Source organism: Anomaloglossus baeobatrachus, chromosome 1 (genome assembly GCF_048569485.1).
Source record: "Anomaloglossus baeobatrachus isolate aAnoBae1 chromosome 1, aAnoBae1.hap1, whole genome shotgun sequence".
Lineage (NCBI taxonomy): Eukaryota > Metazoa > Chordata > Amphibia > Anura > Aromobatidae > Anomaloglossus > Anomaloglossus baeobatrachus.
Window position 1 is genome coordinate 584,843,381 of NC_134353.1, and position 22,710 is coordinate 584,866,090.

The 22,710-nt window shown below is 43.2% G+C and overlaps 1 protein-coding gene across 1 annotated transcript in view; it reads right to left on the reverse strand.

Annotated features, from left to right (window-relative positions):
• Positions 1-8,868: 8,868 nt before the first annotated feature.
• Positions 8,869-22,710, reverse strand: part of PTAR1 (protein prenyltransferase alpha subunit repeat containing 1) — an 83,242-nt gene continuing 69,400 nt past the window's right edge. The window contains exons 6-7 of the mRNA XM_075317873.1: positions 16,630-16,892; positions 8,869-10,399 (exon numbers count right to left, since the gene is read on the reverse strand). Of these exons, the coding sequence (XP_075173988.1) occupies positions 10,042-10,399; positions 16,630-16,892 (621 nt within the window). The 3' untranslated portion in view covers positions 8,869-10,041. The remainder of the gene's footprint in view (positions 10,400-16,629; positions 16,893-22,710) is intronic.

Sequence of the window (22,710 nt, forward strand, 5' to 3'; positions counted from 1 at the left end):
GTGATCGTTAGTGGTCGCTCATAGGTGTCACACGCAACGACGTCACTAACGAGGCCGGATGTGCGTCACGAATTCCGTGACCCCGACGACATATCATTAGATACGTCGTTGCATGTAAGGGTAAGTTCACACAGTGCGTTTTTCGCGGCGTTTTTGCACAGTTTTCGGGTGCGTTTTTGCTCAGAAAACTGCATGACTTTGCTTCCCCAGCAAAGTCTATGAGTTTTCATTTTTGCTGTCTGCACACAGCGTTTTTTTTCAGCTGCGTTTTTGTGGTGCCACAAAAACGCAGCATGCCAATTAGGCTAGGTTCACACACTGCGTTTTTTTGATGCTGCGTTTTTGTGCGTTTTTTGCGGCAAACCGCACAAAACGCACCCGCGTCAAAAAAACGTGTTTTTTTGCTGCGTTTTGGCTCACTGCGTATTTATGCGTTTTTTATCAGTGGACAAAAAAAAAAAGATCTGAAGTCATTTCCTTCTTCAATGTGTTCTTCATTCTCCACTAGTGTATGCAGAAGAGCAGACAGCTGCAGAACTACAAGGCTCAGCATACTCCATCCAATAGTGTATGCAGGAGAGCAGACAGCAGCTGCAGAACTACAAGGCTCAGCATGCTCCATCCAGGACTGTATGCTTGAGGAAGAGTCCGGGGGAGCAGACCTACAAGGCTCAGCATCCTCCATCCAATAGTGTAAGCAGGAGAGCAGACAGCAGCTGTCGAACTACAAGGCTCAGCATCCTCCATCCAATAGTGTATGCAGGAGAGCAGACAGCAGCTGTCGAACTACAAGGCTCAGCATCCTCCTTCCAGGACTGTATGCAGGATTTCTTTGCCCCCCAAACAAAAAAAATGACGTGGGCTTCGCCATATTTTTGTATGCTAGCCGGGTACAGCAGGCAGGTACGGGCTGCCCCCAACCCCCAGCTGCCTATTTGTACCCGGCTGGGAACCAAAAATATAGGGAAGCCCTTTTTTTTTTTCTAATTATTTCATGAATTTCATGAAATAATTTAAAAAAATGACGTGAGCTTCGCCCAATTTTTGAGTCCAGCCGGGTACAACTAGGCAGCTGGGGATTGGAATCCACAGTGCAGGGTGCCCATGCTTTCTGGGCACCCCCGCTGTGAATTGCAGTCCCGCAGCCACCCCAGAAAATGGCGCTTTCATAGAAGCGCCATCTTCTGGCGCTGTATCCAACTCTTCCAGCTGCCCTGATGCCGGGTGGCTCGCTGGGTAATAATGGGGTTAGGGCTAGCTGTATAGCTGGCCCTAAGCCCGAAATTCATGGTGTCACGCCAATATTAGACATGGCCACCATGAATTTCTAGTAAAGATAAAAAAAAAAACACAACACACAGAAAAATATTTTTATTAGAAATAAAACACAACACAATTAGTGACTCCATCTTTATAGAAATAAACCCGCCTCCGCAGTAATCCTGGGTCAAGGGTCCCGCGCCGTCTAATCCGGATCCAATATCATCTGATCGGTTTGCAGGAAGGCATACCGATCAGATGATGTGTCAGGTTCTAGGGGCTGAAGCACATCACACATCAGCTGATTGTATAAAATCCGATTATACAAATCAGCAGATGCATCGGTGCAAAAAAAAATAAAAAATAAATTACTCACTTATGTGCTGATTACCGGCAGCTCCTGGAGAGATGGGGCGGGAGTCTGATCCTGTCCGATCGCTGCAGCAGCTGCCGGTAATCAGGGATGAAGTCTCCTGACGCATCCGCTGATAACCGTCTGGGCGCCGGCGTCAGCCCGAGACTTACGATCAGCTGATGCGTCAGGTGACTGCATCAGGTGATCCATCACCAGGTCCTGCATCCTGCAGGCATACGTACCCGGGGAGACTGCACACACCCGGAGCAGCGATACCGGTAGGAGGATCTGGGAGCGGGCATGGCACCGGGAGTCTGCAGACAGGTGAGTATAACTTTTTTTTTTTTTTCTACTGTTCACTTTTGTTTTCGCAGCCGCTTTCACCTCCCGCCCAGACATGGCGCCGCACGGCAGCATACATGCACAGGACGGGAGGTGGAAGCGGCGGTGACGGTACCGGGAGGATTCACGCTTCTGTGTTTACTGACAGAAGGAATCCTCTTCCTGTACATGTCACTTTACTACCCACCTCCTGCGTTTATAGCTGCGTTTTTGGTCTTAGAAACGCACCAAAACGCAGCTATTTGCGTTTCTCATTGCGTCTTTCAACATCCCATTGCACTCAATGGATGAAAAGCGCAGTGAAAAATGCGGGAATAATTGACATGCTGCATTTTTGTGGCACCACAAAAACGCAGCTGAAAAAAACGCTGTGTGCAGACAGCAAAAATGAAAACTCAGACTTTGCTGGGGAAGCAAAGTCATGCAGTTTTCTGAGCAAAAACGCACCCGAAAACTGCGCAAAACCGCCGCGAAAAACGCACTGTGTGAACTTACCCTTATTCCCGCGTTTTTCCCTGCGCTTTTCATCCATTGAGTGCAATGGGATGTTGAAAGACGCAATGAGAAACGCAAATAGCTGCGTTTTGGTGCGTTTCTAAGACCAAAAACGCAGCTATAAACGCAGAAGGTGTGTAGTAAAGTGACATGTACAGGAAGAGGATTCCTTCTGTCAGTAAAACACAGACGCGTGAATCCTCCCGGTACCGTCACCGCCGCTTCCACCTCCCGTCCTGGGCATGTATGCTGCCGTGCGGCGCCATGTCTGGGCGGGAGGTGGAAGCGGCTGCGAAAACAAAAGTGAACAGTGGTAAAAAAAAAAAGTTATACTCACCTGTCTGCAGCCTCCCGGTGCCATGCCCGCTCCCATCCCCTCTCACGGTATCGCCGCTCCGGGTGTGTGCAGTTTTCCCGGGCAGTACGATAGATGCAGGACCTGGCGATGGATCACCTGATGCAGTCACCTGACGCATCAGGTGATCGTAAGTATCGCGGTGACGCGGGCGCCCGGCCAGTTTAAGCTATCAGCGGATGCGTCAGGAGACTTCATCCCTAATTACCGGCAGCTGCTGCAGCGATCGAACGGGATCAGACTCCCGCCCCATCGCTCCAGGAGCTGCCGGTAATCAGCACATGAGTATTTTTTTTTTTTTTTTGCACCGATGCATCTGCTGATTGTATAATCTGCTTTTATACAATCAGCTGATGTGTGATGTGCTTCAGCCCCTAGAACCTGACACATCATCTGATCGCTTTGCCTTCCAGCAAACCGATCAGATGATATTGGATCCGGATTGGACGGCGTGGGACCCTGACCCAGGATTACTGCGGAGGGGGTTTTTATTTCAATAAAGATGGAGTCACTAATTGTGTTGTGTTTTTTTTCTAATAAAAATATTTTTCTGTGTGTTGTGTTTTTTTTTTATCTTTACTAGAAATTCATGGTGGCCATGTCTAATATTGGCGTGACACCATGAATTTCGGGCTTAGGGCCAGCTATACAGCTAGCCCTAACCCCATTATTACCCAGCGAGCCACCCGGCATCAGGGCAGCTGGAAGAGTTGGATACAGCGCCAGAAGATGGCTCTTCTATGAAAGCGCCATTTTCTGGGGTGGCTGCGGGACTACAATTCACAGCGGGGGTGCCCAGAAAGCATGGGCACCCTGCACTGTGGATTCCAATCCCCAGCTGCCTAGTTGTACCCGGCTGGACTCAAAAATTGGGCGAAGCTCACGTCAGTTTTTTTTTAAAATTATTTCATGAAATTCATGAAATAATTAAAAAAAAAAGGGCTTCCCTATATTTTTGGTTCCCAGCCGGGTACAAATAGGCAGCTGGGGGTTGGGGGCAGCCCGTACCTGCCTGCTGTACCCGGCTAGCATACAAAAATATGGCGAAGCCCACGTAATTTTTTTTGTTTGGGGGGGGGCATAGAAATCCTGCATACAGTCCTGGAAGGAGGATGCTGAGCCTTGTAGTTCGACAGCTGCTGTCTGCTCTCCTGCATACACTATTGGATGGAGGATGCTGAGCCTTGTAGGTCTGCTCCCCCTGACTCTCCCTCAAGCATGCAGTCCTGGATGGAGCATGCTGAGCCTTGTAGTTCTGCAGCTGTCTGCTCTTCTGCATACACTAGTGGAGAATGAAGAACACATTGAAGAAGGAAATGACTTCAGACCTTTTTTTTTTGTTCACTGATAAAAAACGCATAAAGACGCAGTGAGCAAAAACGCAGCAAAACAACGCACCAAATCGCGGCAAAACGCGTGCGTTCTTTGCCGCGTTTTTTGCCGCAAAAAACGCACAAAAACGCAGCGTCAAAAAAACGCAGTGTGTGAACCTAGCCTAAAGCAGCCTTCAGCGTTCACACAGGCAAAAGTCTTTGTGAAAACAGTAAGTTTTTTAGGCTAGGTTCGCACACTGTCTTTTTGACGCTGCGTTTTTGTGCGTTTTTGGCCGCTAAAAACGCACAAAAATGCACCTGCGTCGAAAAAACGCATCAAAAAACGCATGCGATTTGGTGCGTTTTTGGCTGCGTTTTGCTGCGTTTTTGATCTCTGCGTTTTGCTGCGTTTTTCAAATGCATTGCATGGGCGGAAAACACAGAAAAACGCAGGAAAGAACTGACATGTCCATTTTTTTTTTTAACTCAAAAACGCAGGTAAAAAAAACAGATGTGTGCGGACAGCAAAAATGAAAACTCATAGACTTTGCTGGGGAAGCAAAGTCCTGCAGTTTTGAGGCCAAAAACGCACCCGAAAAACGCGCAAAAACGCAGCGAAAAACGCACTGTGCGCACATAGCCTTAAAGTTCCTAAAACTTCCAGGTAAAGCATAGCAAATAGCCTTTCTCCGGCATAATGGTGAAAATAAACGAAAAACAGTCTACACAGCAGTACGGGCTCAACCATTTGCAAAGGTCTCCACACAGGATCACAAGTCTTTTCACCTTCATTCGCAGACTTCACAGTTTCCACCTCTACTCCCAGCCAATGACTGAGGCAGCTGACTTGCCTTAAATATCCCTTTTCAAGGCCTGGAACTGGTGGTATGGGAATGGCCAGTCCTACCCAGCTCTCCTGGTCGTTCCCAAAACCCAGATACAAAAATCCAGGCCAACTAAAAAAAACCTCAGCACTAAGGATATGTGCCCACGGGACAACGTACCCGCGGATTTTGCCGCGGAAAACCTGTGGGTTTATCTGGATTTTCCCACTAGGCTACATTCCCACTATGAGCTTTTGATGCGCAATTTATGCACCTTTCTGCACCTATTATGTAAATTACATTACTTGCGTTTTTTCATTGCGTTTTTTACCATGCGGTTTTATTGTGTGTTTTATGCTGCGGTTTTTGTCTCTGTTTGGTGTGTCATGCTTTAATTAAAGCTGGTTTGTGATTGAAACTTCCTGGTATTTTGCATTGATGTATTTCCACCAGAGAAAACGCACTAAAAAAAAAAAAAAAAAGTGCATTTACCTGCGGATTTTCCACATCTATTGCAAGTCTATAGGGAAAATCTGCACAAAAAACTCAGCGTACACACAGTTGAAATAACCATGCTGAGAATTTGAAAAACACACCGTAGGTGACCTTACACAGCATAAAAAAGCACAGTGGGCAGAAGATTTCTATAAATCCCACCCACTTTCTTGAAACTGTAAGATGCTGTAGTTTTGGAGCAGCGAAAACACGTAGCGTAAAAAACTCACCAAAAGCTCATCCTGGGAACGTAACCCAAGAAGAAGATACACACTGTAGAAGAATAGCAGGTATCTACTGAGCATGTGTAACCGATTATAAAACAACAGGACGTAGCCATGAGACATCAGGTACGCAAAAGCCTCTGACAAGGAGATTTTAAGTGGGGGAAATACCTGGAGCAGCAAAGATTTTTCTAAATTGATTGCATTTGACAGCTTCATTTTAGTCCTTTCGGCAACAAGCTATAATTTGTATTGTGGGAATAATCTTTTAATATATCAATAAGTATCTATTGCTAAGTAGGTAAACAAACTAGAAATGCAACATATGCAAACCAAACATCCATCAATGTATTCCCTGCTGTTTATCAAACCATGTATTTCCTGCTGTGTATCAAAGCCAACGACTTGGCAATAAACCAAACAGCGGCGCTAGGCAGGGACTATACAGTGTGTCCACCCAGATCCTGTCCACCGCCATTAACTTGAGAACGGCGACAGCTATAGGCATAGAAGTGGTGTCTAGGTATAGTAAAGTAGCCATGCTCTACGCAATGAAACCACCTATAGCACCACCTGGTGGAAAAAATGGAGTTGGCATTTTTATTTTGAAAACGGAACAAGATAGAGAAAAAAAGTGAATTAAAAAATTGTATGGCATCATCAATTCAATATGAATCGACACCTTGAATACAGAAATGATATGATATGATACCCATGACCCCCCCCAAAACATTGACTGCTGGTCACACATATGGCGCTCATTTAACTTTGATGCTCAAAGTGACCACCGTCAGCTGCAATGCACATCTGGACTCTGGACAGCATACTGTATCTTGCTGCACGTTGTGCAATATGGTAGGTGACACGTTTGCACAAGCATTTGTGATACATTGTTGTAGGTCCTGCAATGTTGGTGGAGGGGGTCGCATACACCTGCTGTTTGATGTGACCTCACAGAAAGAAGTCCAATGGGGTCAGGTCAGGTGAGCGTGGAGGCCAGTCCATACAGCCACCATACCCAATGACTTGTAGGAAGGTCTCCATGAGGTATCGCTTCACGTCCGAAGCCTTTGTGAGTTTTACACGTTCTAATCATAGCATTTCTGTATGCAAGGTGTCGATTCGTATTGAATTGATGATGCCCTACAACTTTGTAATTCACGTTTTTTCTCTATCTCGTTCCGTTGCTAACTCCGTTGTTTTCCACCTGCTGGCGCTGTAGATTTAATTGCGTAGCGCATGGCTTTTTTACTATACCTAGACACCACTTCTATGCCTGTAGCTGCCGCCGTCTTCAAGTTAATGGCAGAGGACAGGATATGGGTCGACACACTGTAGTGTGATACTAAAGAGCTATACGTGCAAGTCACACCCTATTGCACTTCCTAATATATACACAAAATGTGAAAATATATTTTTTCACTGCTGGAACACAACTTTTGGGATAAGATGCAAAACAAACTAATTAAAACTTCTAGGTGGCACCCTGACAAGTGTCACACTCCATTTAGTTTCCCTTCTTATAACAGGGTCTTCACAATCCGTCCTCGAGTGCCTGCATAAATCCTATCAGAAGTATCAGAAATATATTCCAGTCAAGGACAAAGGGTACATTTCTGTAAAAATATATGCCACTTTTGTGTGTACATTATGTTAAATCTGGCATGACACACCCTAGTAGTTTTGACTACTTTTCAAGAAAGTTGGTGAAGCTGGCACAAAAAAAACAACAAAAAGGCACATTCATGAAAGGTATCAAATTAATTTGGTCTCAAAGTGATTTCTTCACCAAAAGTATTAACGTATATAACAGTACCATTATGGCCATGTCTTTACATTACAAAATTGTGCTGACAGGTTCTCTTAAAGCGAACCTGTCATGTGCAATAACCACGAGCAGTTCTGGGTGCATATTTCTAATCCCTGCCTAACTGTCCCAGCATCTAGTAGCATAGATAAAGAGATCTTGAGAAAAAGTATTTCTAAAGATCATTTACGATATGCTAATGAGTGCAGGGACTAGACGCAAGGGCGTTATTTTCCCCGACTAGTCCACCTTCCTAGCATGTTAGCACGCCCTCAGCATTATCTGAAAGTGACGTGCGTACCTTTGGCCATTGTCACCATCTTAGACGCTGGGTTTAGGCTCAGTGCACATGATCAGAAGTCACCGGACTTCCAGTGTTATTTTCCCAGGTGTAATTTCCCTGTGCTCATTAGCATATCATAAAGGATCTTTAGAAATACTTTTTCTAAAGATCTCTTTATGTAGGCTACGAGATGCTGGGAATGTTAGGCACGGATTAGAAATATGGACCAGGACTCATGGTTCTGGGTGCATATTGCACCTAACAGGTTCACTTTATGACAAATTTGGAACCTACATGATACTAGGACAGATACCCATCACTGTTGACTAGCATTTTACCAAAGGCTACCTTCTGCACTGACTAAGATATCCTTTCTCTACTCTATCTCTAGGGCCAAATTTCTTATTGATGATGTCTTAAAATCACCTGACCTGACTGCCCAGCCTACAATTATTTTCATGGGTAATGTACTTATTTTATACTCATCGCATAGAATGTGTAAACTTGTAATGCCTCCATTTATGTACAAATTGGAGATGCAAATAGACTCTAAATGTGAAAGCTACTTGCAGCACATGCTTACCTATTGCTGGAACCCACACATGTCAGTCTAAAGACATTGTAGTCTGCATATATCTGAGTGAATTGCCCATTTTTGATGATTTTTGACTAAGTTGATATTTCAGGGCAAAAAATTGGGGTCACGAAGATTTTTATTAACCACTTTTGTAATATATTTATGTATGTTTGTATAATCTATTTTGATAGTAAATAAAAGATATAATAATTATGACTCAATGTTTTCCTAACTAGAACAAGAATATGCAATGCATGGCTTCAATTGAATATGTTAAGACAGTCTTCATCAATTCTTCTTGTGCACAGACACTTCCTAACCTGTTGAGAGAAGTTTAGCATGTAAGAGCTATAGTAGTCTACAGCTAGTTAAGGGTTCAAAGGTAGCTCTTGTCCATTGTTTGTAGAGAAACATTACTAATAGTTTCTTGAACAGCATGGCTATCATTCTGAGGGAACAAGACAGTATTTATTAACAGTCATAAATGGGGCCTCATAACGGCTGAAGGTCACACATGTAAAGCTCTATAGACTTAATATATCAAGAAACACAGTTTTATTAACCCAGCATACAGATATAGGAGAACAATAATCAGCATTGTGCTAAATAAGAAACACTGTATTTCCTACATTTTAGTGAGAGTCCCTTTAAGCCTTTTAAGTAACAGATACTATCTGGATATGATCCACACCAATCCCTGTTCGATACTTAAATGTGTACTAACATTTCAGTATATTACTGCTTTTTAATGCTTCTGAGCAGTGAGACGCTGACACCCTATGGCTTACCAGCTGTCGCAATATTGCGGCTCTCAAAATGGCTTGCATGGCGTGCTGGGAGTTGCATTTTCATGACAGCTGGAAAGCTACAAGTTGTCTACCACCAACTATGCGTAAAAGCACATAATTCTAGGCCCGTGGACCATCTGCAAAGGTTGTGTGTGTATGTATCTAGGCATGTATGGGGGCATGGCTGGGTATTAGAAGATTTCTATAAATTCAGTATATAAGTGTAAGTAATGAAGAGGGCACAAAGAAGTCTTGAAAAGCCACAAGACACCCCAGATTTACTGTATTCCTGTATAATGAATGTAGTGATCAATCTTTCTGAAATGCATTGCTTGAAGGAAATCACAACATGCACGGTTTCATTCACAAAATTCCTGTCTAGAAGTTCCGCTTCCCATGACCGCCATGTCCCTTTACGCAGGCTGTCGTTTAGGCGTTGTGCTGAAGTCCCCGCAGCACACTTACTCAGCTCCAAGGGTCCAGAAAATCCTTGATCGAAATGCCTTGTTCATACACGTTCTTTATTTTATCAAAATAAAGGCTTATAACACAGTGAAGTATACGAGGACTGAATATTTCATCCAAACCTCTCCTGTTAATACACCAATGGGAAAGCAGTAGCCATTTCCCAATTCCTAACCTCCACACGGGGTGGTTAATTTCATAAACTAAAAAAGATATTCACTTGTAACAGGCTGAAATGACTGTGCCACGCAGTGTTTAAAAAGTGATCACATCTCCCCATCCTCGTGTGTTCAATAAAAACGGAAAAAAAAAATCCCAGCAGATGTAGTCTTCGGGAAAAATAAATAAAAATCAATCATGTCATAGTCTTATTAATTCAGAGGAGCATAGTTCACGGACCGCCTAAGAAAAGAAAATATTGCACCGTAAGTAATCCATACATTATGCAGAGAGCACAGTTAGTGACCTAGCAATGACAGCAGCCATTTTCTATATGAAGCAGCAAACCTGGACTGCTCAGCATTTCGGCAGCTGGACAAAATACAACCAATGAACCTGAGCTCGGATTCATATATAAGAGAGTCTTGCACAGGAGCACGTTTTAGACGTTTAGTTTCCTGGGTGAAGCTCTGCTTGTTTGCGTCACATACTCCATCGACATCCATAGTGTTTGAGTGGTATCCCAGAAAATCAGTGCAGAGATCCCGGGATTCGTTTCCTGTGCTTACAGCAGCCGTGTCCACACTTGTGACTTGGGGAGGTTCCATGTGAGATTGTTCATTGTGCAGCTGGTGGACCAAGCCGAGTACATGACGCCTAGAAAGAAATACATGAACATTTTATTATTTCATTTAAATAGCTCCATAATTCTGTGCAGTCAGTAATGTCCCTGATCCTTACACTGACTGGCTCAGTCTACTGCAGTGAACAATGAGGTATATAATGTATTCACCTATTCTAATGTCATCCAGTCCTCTAGTACGCTCAACAACATCCTTCTGGCCAACCTTACTACTTGAAACTATTACTATTCTTCTCTATGGAGCGCTGTCCAGCTTCTATGGCTTCTGCTCACCCTCCCAGTACACATCACATGCCTTCTGGCCAAAATCATTAGTTGAGAATATTACTATTCTCTATTGAGCGGTGTCCTGCTTCTGCTCACCCTGCCTGTACATCAAGTCTCCTCTAGCCAGAATCTACTAGCTGATTAGAGCACTATTCTTTTCTGTGGCACTCTCTCCAGCTTCTATGGCTTCTGCTCACCCTCCCTGAACATATCACATCTAGAGATGAGAGAACTGTAAAGCTCGATGCCCGGCCCAGTGTGAGCCACTTAAGTCTCTGAATAGATCTCACAGTGGGGAAAGAAGGTTTCCGATGCTCAATCATTGACTTTCAATGGCATTCGGGCTCTGGGATCAAGTTTAAGTCAAGTCCGGGTGTCAAACTGAACTTTATCTAAAGTCCGTCTGAACCCGGCAAATCCGAACTTCCATCGGTCCGCTCATCTCTAATTTCATCCCCTTGAGCCAGAGTCACTAGATGATTAGATTACAATTCTTCTCTGTGGCGTATTGTCCTGCTTCTGTGGATTCTTTAACACCATCCCAAGCACATATCACATCCCCTCTGGTCAAAATCACTAGTAGCGAATATTACCAATTCTTCTCTGAAGTGTTCTATCCTGCTTCTGCACTATTTCCCATTGATTAGATTACTGTTCTTCTATGTGGAGCTCTGATCTGCTTCTGTTCTCCCTCTGTACACATCACATCCCTTCTGGCCAAAATCACAAGTTGAGGAGATAACTATTCTTTCCCATGGAGCATGGTTCTACTTCTACTCTCCCTTCTTGTATACATGACATTCCCTATGGATGAAATCACTGGTTGACTAGATTACTATTTATCTCTGTGGAGCTTTCCCTGCTTCTGTAACTTCTGCTCTCCTCCCTGTAAACATCACTAGTCACTCACAACTTCATGGCCAGGCCCCATATCATATGACCCCACACTTCTCTGAAAACTACCATGTTTCCCCAATAATAAGACAGGGTCTTATATTATTATTTGCTCCGAAAGATGTGGTAGGGATTATTTTCAGGGGATGTCTTATATTTTCCCCATGAACAACAATCCACATTCATTCTTGAGCAAAAATAAATCAACATTTATTCAAATATAATTATGTCATCACGTTCTGAGACATGAACATTTTGTGTTAATTCTATTACTGGTTCAGATGCATATTTTTTTTTATCTGATCTGCTATTCTCATGCTGTAGAACCAGTCCTATAGTGGTTAGTGCATACCATATTTATAAAGGTTTAAATTACCTGCATAAATTTATTACACGCTATGTATTGGCAAGTTTTCCCCCAAAAGAAAGCATACACCCCCTAAAAGAATTGCACTTACCATACCACAAGCAATTAGAGTTGGCAAGTCAATGGGCTCTCACATACACATCTAAATTGCTGTCAGACCCCCCCTGTGTTTTACAGTAGTTGGCTCCCCCTGGTGACTAGAAGCAGTATCACTTGTGTGGAGTGATACTTGTACCCAAACTGTTTGTGAGAGCTGCAGTACAATGCAGCTGGAATGGCGAGGGGCCTGACAGCAACACAGATCTATGTGTGAGAGCACATACACCATCGGCACTTGCCAACTGTGATTGTTTGGGGTCTGGTGATTGCAATTTTTTTGTTGGGAGAGTGTCTGCTTTCTTTTGGTGATATTTATTTTTTTTATTGAAGAGTCTTGCTGTATTCTTTAACTTTTTAACGGATTGGACACATCCTTATGGAACCACAACTAGGGCTTATTTTTGGAGTAGGGCTTATATTTTAAGCATACTCAAAAAAGCTCAAAATCCTACTAGCACTAATTTTTGGGGTAGGTATTATTTTTGGGGAAACAGGGTAGTGACTGAGCCCAGCCTCCTGTATGTAGAGCTGTGCTTGACTAACAGGTTACAGCCCCTTCAAAGCTTAAGACAGGAAATCTCTGTACTCTGTAGCAGGCAGTAAGGAGCTAGAGGCCTCAACCACAACGCTCAAAAACAGAGCACAGTTTTAACAACAAGTAAATTATGAATGTTCTTGATTGGCAATATACTTAATGTTTTAATAATCTGCCCAAAATGACCAGTTAATGGGAACCTGTCACCAGTTTTTTCACTATTAAACTAAAAGTGTCACCTTTTGCAGCTCCTGGCCTGCATTCTATGAAGGTGCACCTTGTGCCCAGACTCCCCTTCCAGACCCCAAAAATAACTTTATAAACTATGACCGTTTCGTATGCTAATTACCTGTGGGGCTCAGAGGGGCGGGCTCATTTTCTGATCCTGCCCCCCCTCCTGCCGCTGTTCGCTGTCCTCCTTTCTTGATTGACGTGATGACGCCTCTGTCATCATCCTCGTTGCTTTTTCAAATCTCGCGCCTGTGCAGTTATGTCCGCTCACGCAGGTGCAGTTAGCTCTGCCATATCGAGGGCAGAGCAGAAAACATAGCTGCCCTCATGCGTGGCGGTGAGCTAAATGCGCAGGCGCGAGGATTAGGTCGGTTACGAGGATGACGCTGGTGAGGTCATGCACAGCGCCGACCATAATCTCGCGCCTGCACATTTAGCTCACCGGCATGCGTGAGGGCAGCTATGTTTTCTGCTCTGCCCGCGAGATGGCAGAGCGAATTGCGCCTGCGCAAGCGGACAGAACTGCACAGCGAACAGCAGCAGGAGGGGGGGCAGGATCAGAAAATGAGCCCGCCCATCTGAGCCACACAGGTAATTAGCATACGAAATGGTCATGTTTTATAAAGTTATTTTTGGGGTCTGGAAGGGGATTCAGGGCACAAGGTGCACCTTCATAAAATGCAGCCCAGGAGCTGCAGAAGGTGACACTTAGTTTAATAGTGAAAAAACAGGTGACAGGTTCCCTTTAACATCTGCACCACATGGTACTTTCTATGCAATATGTGGATGATATTTGCTACTAACAAACTGCAGTTTTACCGCCCAGGCAGAAAATACAGTTGCCCTGTGTAAATGTATAAGAAAGAAAACAAAAACTTCACTTTCTTATGAAAATGTACATCTCTGCACATTTTTAATAGTAAAAATATTTTTACATGTACCACACTAAAAAATGATGTGGACATAGCAAAAATCTGCTTCCCTTCTTGTTCTAAGTGCTTCCTCAAATCCAATCTCCAATGAAATAACTATTTAAAATAGTTTGAGGAATAATAAAATGGTAATATAATATGAGAAGGAAATGAAAATTCACTAAGAAGCTCCGGATTCCAAATGCATGAACACGGCTCACATTTGCTGTACTTGTTAAATACAGTTATATAGATAGAATCTTGGTGTGCCTTTGGCGTATGCACCATTGCTGGAGACCAGAATATTTTACTTATAGATGGTAACACATCTCATACTTGAAGCCATGTTATTTTTACACGGGTCTCTTCAGCCAGAGGCATCTTCCCGGAATGAACGTCCACTGTGCTGGTCACATTGTCAGAGCAGTGAGCTGGGAATGATTGCTGCAGAGCTGCTGGGGAGCCATCTGCTTACACAGATAACCATAACTTTTCTATGTTAATGCCTGCCTAACACTCAGGACATTGGCAGGACAATAAATTGCAAGGGTATACACTTTCATTCCAGGAGTACACCGCACGGTTTCCTGGGAGAAACAAAGATTTGCGGGTTTGTTTGTTGGAAAGGCAGACACACATGATGCAGCAAGCATATGATTTTCCTTTCTTGGCACAGCACTGCTTTAAATAGGTAGTTATAAACCACTGGAGCCGGTACATAGGGAAAACCTTGCAGTCCTGACCTGGATCTGAAGAAAAGAAGCTAAGCTAGAGTTCACATACGGAGATTCCCATTGTATTTCTCAATTAGAGCATCTACGAAGAACGTGAGGTTGTGCCTACATAGCTTCTAGCTGGCAACCAGATTGCCACAGATGTTGCAGAGAATTTTACCTTTTCGTTTCAAGACTCTGCAGGATATCTTGCTGTAGATAATTTCTGTCATATGTGAATGCGGCCTACTAAAACTCATGGACAGCTTTTAGTTAGCGGTTTTCAGTACTGGCTTATAGAGGAGGCAAATGGACAAAAAAGACTTTAATCTCAAAGTTGCTTTTGTTTCATCGCATAGTAATAATTTGTTTTAGGCTCTGCTAATACTTGCCACCCTTTCCAGTTTGCTCCTTGATGGCTGGAATAGTGAAAAAATAAATTTTCTAATTTATCCACAGTTTAGGTGCTTACTTGTTGATTGATGGGGTCGAACGGCTGGAACCTGCACCTATTGGCAGAATGGGTCACTTTCATATCCGCTAGAATGGACGGCAGTAAGCAGGCTTATTTCCTATGGAGTTGCCAAATGCTGCACTCTGCTTATGTGATAACCCCATAGGCCATGAATGGAGTGGAGGTCGGGTAGCCAACTGTAGCTCCCCTTTCTAATGAGGATAAGGCTATGTGTGCACGCTGCGTTTTTTTTGATGCTGCATTTTTGTACGTTTTTGGCTGCTAAAAACGCACCCATGGCAAAAACGCGCAAAAAATGCACCGGTAAAAACGCATGCGTTTTTATCGCAATTTGGTGTGTTTTTAGCTGTGTTTTGCTGCGGTTTTGATCTCTGCGTTTTTCCAATGCATTGTATGGGGGGAAAATGCAGAAAAACGCAGGAAAGAATTGACATGTCCATTTTTTTTAAGCTCAAAAACGCAGCTTAAAAAAAAAGTTGTGTGCGGACAGCAAAAATGAAAACTCAGACTTGGCTGTGGAAGCAAAGTCATGCAGTTTGGAGCCCAAAACGCACAAAAAATGCACCCAAAAAATGCACAAACACGCAGCGAAAAACACACTGTGCGCACATAGCCATAAATTGCTATGTTGGGGATAACAATTCCCCATTCTACTGATCAGTGCAGGTGCTAGAAGTAGAGATGAGCGAATCTTCAGTCTCGAGGCTCGGAAAATTATGTGAAAATCCCTGTGGTGAGTATCGCGCTGTGCCCATGTCTAAGTGATGCGCAGCATTATGCGCACTGCAGGAAATGTGTGATCGGCTCAAATTGACTTACATTCCGCGTTCTTAAATGTTTTGTTCATGGAGAAATGTGAGAAAAAAAAATTCACTGTCCACCCGCCTCCGGAAATGTTTTACTTTAAGCCTACAGCAAAACACTTCTGGAGATGGGTGGGCGGTGTTTTTTCTTCTACAATTTTTTTGTGAACAATACATCTTAGAACGCAGAATATATGTCAAATTTGAGCCGGTCACACACTTGCTGCAGTGATCACAATGCTGCACATCACTCAGACACGAGCACAGTACGATACTCACCACGGGGATTTTCACGTCATTTTCCAAGCCCAAACCCCGAGCCTCGAGACTGAAGCTTTGCTCACCTCTAGCTAGGAGTTTTCTGGTAAAATCAAGTACAGTGTATATTAGAAAACATTTTATACATATACTGAATATTTACATAAAACTTAGAATTTTTACGGCATTCAAAAAAGTTTAAACTAAAGGGGATGTCTCAACTCACTTTCTTGAGGAATGCACCACTCGCCAGTCCCGAGCTTCCTACTTTGCAGGCCATGCGCTTCTAAAAATTGCCAGTTTGGACCAATGGTATTGACTCTTTGCTGGCCAGAATTGTAGTGGTAGTTTTGCATCTGCAGCATAGGACAAGCGGAAGGCGACTGAAGTCGGAGGGTTTGAGCGATCTGGCCAGCTTCAGAAGAATGAGAGCAGGCTTGAAAGCATAGAGCCTGCTAGCGGCACGCTCTCCTTACCTAGGCAATCAGCCTCTCCGAGACCTTAGCGTAGTCAGTAACCCAAGCAACAAGTTGTACACTATAGAACTAAAAACTCCTCCATCCCTGAGAAGGGAGAACATTTTTAATCATTAGAAATTTGTGACATACCTTTAAAACCAAGCAACTTATACCCAATATGTATTCCATCAACATTAAACAATAAAACCCCTGAAAGTTAAGACATAACCCACCTGTGACACCAGAGAGCTTCATGTCCTGGGTAAGACTCAATAAGATCTCTACTAAGTTCCAGTTCTTCTTCTATCCAAAGGGGGAGATCCTTCCGTGGAGCCTCCTCTTCTCTGGGAAGACTTACACTGCTTAGGTTTTCACAGTCCATTTGTGCTCTGAAGAGTAAAGACTTCAGCAAAAACTGCCGGTAATGGAAACCACTGTGGTCTGATACGTGCATGGAGACCCAGTGTTTTGTGGAAGACAATTCATCTACAAGAAGCTGACAACAAGAAAAGAAATAAAATTATTGTTTATTTCTCGCAGACCCTTAATTGTAGGAGTTAAATATAGGATTCCATAGCTGAATGGGAATTAAAATAGTTGCCTAATTCAAGCGCACGCTGAGAACAATTAGGAAGCTGGAATCACACAGTGACATCTAGTTTATATCTTCAAATTGCCGACAACAAAAGGATTACAATGGTACCAAACCACAGATACAAAAGGATCTCCAATTAGGACACAACTCATTACTAATTACATAATTTGCATCTTTTGCTCTTCCATCATATTGTTACAAGGCAGTTTTATTAATCACCCCTGATATACACAGATCATGTATTGTACATCGAGCTCTCTAGAAAAAGGCTGAGCTGCCAGATTCACACTCATCAGATGAAACCCACAGAACACTCCAGAATGTGCAATGTTATATGGCCTGATAAAATGATGTAATATCACACAAAGCCACAGAATAGAAACCTAAAAATATATGTAAATAGCTATAATACTAAATAATGTTAGGTGACAGCAGTGCAAAAATCCAGACGCTTGCCAAAAAGTAGGAAAATTCCCTCTATTTGACAGATTACTCCAATAATATCAGATCACCTGCAGACTGCAAGCTACTTTTCAACAAGAAGACTACAACAAAGCCTAAAGGTAAAAAAGTAAAGCTTATATTAGGTAGCTGATGAGACCATTCACAGTAAAGATATCCCTATCCAGCAGGCATCTCCCCGGACACCCCCTACACATGAAAGTTCGGCCGCGCAATCATGAGTGTTCAAAAGGGAGAGAGAGAAGTAAAACTCCCAGATAGCGGGTACCAAAAGGATCAGATGTTGAAATTTAAACTGCCCAATCCGCCTCTAGCCATCATCTTTTGTGGGAGAATCTAGAGGCCCCCATCCACTTTAGATGTTGTGCAGTAGATCAATCCTGTGCACCACTCATTTTTAAGACTTGATGAAGACTCTGCGTGGTCGAAACGTTGTGAATTTTTTGTACCAATCAGGTAACCTAAAAGGAGGACGTCTGGTGCCCTTGGATCCTGGAAATTAGTTTTATAAGATGCCCGACAGACACTGGTGCACATTTATTAAGGAAGGAGTTTAATACCACAATCTAAAGAGATTGTAGAGATAAATCATGCCCAATTTATTGACATGCTCATGCCTCTTAATAAATCGCACACATAACTAAATCTACGCCTCCCAACAGCACGTGCAGATCTGCACCAAAATGTGATATTTTCTGGCTTTAGGATTAATAATTCCGTATTAAAGAGAACCTGTGTGCATAGTTTGATTTCCTGGCTGGTCTTCAATAAAATGGTGCCGCATGTGCAGATTAAGATCTTGACACAATAAATGTCTTTTTAGAGAGGTCATTTAGCCAAGATCTAAACCTGTGAACGTGCCGCCCTTGGCACTATTTTATTGAAGACCAGCCGGGAAATTAATTTGCTCCCTCACCGCATGCAGCAAGGAAGGCGCCAACGCAAAATTTCAAACAGACGTCAGAATGCAGAAAAATCAGTACCCTGTAGGGGCACACGCTGCAATTTGGTGCAGAAATTTTCTGCATCAAATCTACACCTTCTGGCAGAAAACCGCAGCAAAAAAACGCATGTGGTTTTGGTGCTTTTTTTCCATGCGTTATTTTAAAGTGAAGTCAATGGCCGGAACAGCTAAAAAAAAACACATGGAAACATGACCCAACAATTGACATGCTGCAAATTAATTTTCTGCATCAAAATCTGCAAGGAAAAAAAAAGCAATGTGTGCACAGCCCTTCAGAAATCTCAAACTTTGCTAGCTTCAGGATAGGCATGCAGATTTTGTCAAACAATGGAGGCAGGCACAGGGGCAAAAGCAGGAGAAGGTGCAATGCACAATCCCACTCCTATGCACCAAAATCTCATTACTATAAAACTTTAACCACTTCAGCCCCCGGGCACTTTCCATTTTTGCGTTTTTGTTTTTTGCTCCCCTTCTTCAGAGAGCCGTAACTTTTTTATTTTTCCATCAATCTTGCAATGTAAGGGCTTGTTTTTTGCGGGACGAGTTGTACTTTTAAATGAAACCATAAGTTTTACCATATAGTGTACTGGAAAGCAGCAAAAAAATTGCAAAAAAAGTGTGATCGCACAATAGTTTTTGGGATATTTTATTCACTGTGTTCACTATATGGTAAAACTGATGTATCTATGTGATGCCTCAGGTCAGTGCGAGTTTGTAGACACCAAACATGTATAGGTTTACTTGTGTCTAAGGGGTTAAAAAAATTCACAAGCTTGTCCAAAAAAAGTGTTGCACGTTTTGCGCCATTTTCCAAAACACGTAGTGTTCTCCTTTTTCGGGATCTGAGGCTCAGTGATGGCTTATTTTTTGCGTCTCGACCTGACATTTTTAACGGTACCATATTTGTGCAGATGCTACGTTTTGATCGCCTGTTATTGCATTCTGCGCAAAATTTGCGGCGACCAAAAAACGTAATTTTGGCGTTTGGAATTTTTTTGCCGCTACGCCATTTACTGATCAGATTAATTGATTTTATATTTTGATAGATCGGGCATTTCTGAATGCGGCGATACCAAGTATGTGTATATTTTTTATTTTTTTAACCCTTTCATTTCCAATGGGGGGAAAGGGGGGTGATTTGAACTTTTAGGTTTTTTTTAAAACTTTTTTTTTTTACTTTTTTTTTAATTTTACTAGTCCTCCTAGGGGGCTATAGCGATCAGCAATCCGATCACTCTGATCTATCTACAGATCACAGCTACAGAGCTGAGAACTGCAGATTTGGTGCTTTACTTTCAATGCCGGCTGTATTCCGGCATTGAGAGGAAGTGAGTCATGTTAGCTACAGGTGTCATCACATGACCCTCTGCTACCATGGCAACCACCGAAAGTCACGTGATCATGTCACATGACTTCCGGTGGGGGCGGGGTAAGTGACTGTCATGGCGGCGTGCATATACATATCGCTGCCAGATTTTGGCAGCGATATGTAAGGCGAATGGCTTCCACCCGCGGCTAGCAGGCACACATGTCAGCTGTTGAAAACAGCTGATATGTGCGCGGATCGCCGCCGCCTGCCCGCGGCAGGGCTTAACGGCACACGATCCATGACGTACCCAGTACGTCATGGGTCGTTAAGGGGTTAAATGGTGATTAAAGAAAAAACACAAAGCGGATTTCTTCACCAAAGGCATCAATGTAATCTGTATAATCAGCCCCATTAAAGCCATGTATTTACTTTAATGTCAAAAATTGTGCTGACAGGTCCTCTTTCAGGTTGTTATCTGTAAAGTCCTAGTAAACACTGCCCTTTTTTTTTCTTCGATGTTTAGCAAGTGTCATGTAAAGATTTATTGTGTGAAATTTGATAATTTTTTTTATTTACACAATATACAACTTCTGGTCACTCAAAAACCTAGCTTAAAGTGGTGGTTCACCCCTTTTCATTACTGGCCACACTGATATTATGTTGAGAGACAAGGTTTTTCCCAAATACCTTGTGTTGCCAATAGTGCCTGTGAGTGACACTATTGCGGACCGCTCAGCCCCATTGCGTGACCCCCGGGGCTGCGTGACCTCCAATGTCCTGTGATGTCATGTCAACTGAGGCAGGCCAAAGTCTTTTTGAGTGATTGGGCTGTGGGCAGCATTTCACCGCTCATCATAGCCTAGCGTCGCTCCTGCTTGCAGCGCCCTGCAGCGAAGGAGGAGGGACCACAGCCCTGGACTGTGATGAGTGGTGAAACGCTGCCTACAGCCCAATCACTCAGGAAGACAGCGGCCCGCCTCAGTTGACGTGACATCAATGGACATCAGAGATCACGGAGCCCGGGGGTCACACGAAGGGGATGAGCGGAGCACAATAGCGCTGCTCACAGGCACTATTGCCAACACAAGGTATTTGAGAGAAACCTTGTTTCTCAACATAATATCGATGTGGCCAGAAATGAAACTGAACTACCTCTTTAAACTAACTAAAATATGCAGGTCAAGGCACGTTAGTCTTTGTAGTGTTTTATCGCACTAAACACTTTTCATAAAAGTTGAGGGGTTCTTTTTTTTCCTTCTAGATTTTACAACACTCAGTATACACTGATAGGAAGCACAGATAGTAGACAACACTGGAACACTATTAACCTGCAGGTTTAAAGCGTTTGGGTACATGAGAGGTTTCCTTTAATAAAATAAAATCAAAAGAATTACATTTTTTGGTTATTTTGCCTCCAAAAGAGTGTAATAATAAAAAGTGGCATGTATCACCACAAAATGGCACCAATAAAAACTAGTATGTCATGTAAAGAAGAAAAACTCTCATGATGAAAACTTGTGAAACCAATGGCTCAGAATATGGCGATCCAAAAACAAGAGACTTAATTTTACAAGTGTGTATTTATTATACAAAATAATTCAAATGCAGAAATTTTAAACTGCAATATTTGTTCTGAGTTATACAATAAACATTAAAGGGAACTTGTTAGATCCAATATGCATGCAGAAGCACGAGCTGTTCTTGGTACGTATTACTAATTCCTGCCTAACTGTCTCTGTATACACTAGCATAAATAAAGGGATCTTTAGAAAAGGTATTTCTAAAGATCCTTTACCATATGCTAATGAGTGAGGGGACTAGTCCCCTGGGCGGTAGTTCCCCGGCCAGTCGGCTGCATTAGCATGTTAGTATGACCCTGTGGGTACGCTAACATGATAACAAATGCGCAGCGTCAGAGGATTATCTCACTCACCTCTCCGCCGCCATCGCATCCAACGGGGGATTTTGGCTTTGTGCGCATGACCCCGGAGTTTGGGTCATGCGCACTATGAAGCCAGGTGTACACGTCCTGACTTCAAACTGAAGTAGTGCGCATGACTGGACCTCCGGGGTCATGCGCACTGAGCCGAAATCCAGCATTGGAGGCGATGGCGGCGGAGAGGTGAGTGAGATCATCCTGTGATGCTGTGTATTCATTAGCATGTTAGCACTCCAACAGGGGCGTACTAACACGCTAATGGAGCTGACTTGCAAGGGGAACTAACACCCTGGGGACTAGTCCCCTCGCTCATTAGCATACGATAAAAGATCTTTAGACATATTTTTTCTAAAGATCTCTTTATCTATGCGAGTGTATACAGGGACGGTTAGGCAGGGATTAGCAATATGCACCCAGAATTGCTTGTGGTTTTGGGTGCATGCTACACCTGACAGGTTCCCTTTAAAGGAAACCTGTAAGGCGATTCAAGCTCCCTGTGGGGTACACCATTATGCAGCCAGGTATACTATTCTCTGAAATGCTTCGATGTTTCACAGATAATAAGCTTTTAAACTCAGAACATCTCACATGTGGATAAAGAATGACATGTCAAGCTTTTGGATCTGCATTTCACACCATCATGCCCCTTCACAAAGACCGGCGTGAAGAACACCATAATTTATTAATCAGAGCCATTCTCTCTTAAATGCTCCGGCATTTACCTAGCTGCAATCATGGCGGAATTACAGTTTTGTTTATATTCTTTTCCAAGTTAATAAAACTTTGTTAATAAGTTATGTTTTTACATCCCGGAAATAAAAAGACATTATGGCTCCTGGAGTGTGACAGTAGAGAAGCAGAAGAAAAGGCCTGTCATAAAGACACAAACTGACTGCGACGCCAAACTCCAAGTTCCTTCACATGCAGCCGATGCCTATCGGACTGATATCTAAACCCAGCCTTAGGCCTCTGCCACACTCACGTGAATTTCACGCACGTGCCGAGAGACACGTATTTTCCCTGCGTGTTGTGTGCAGGTAAGTAC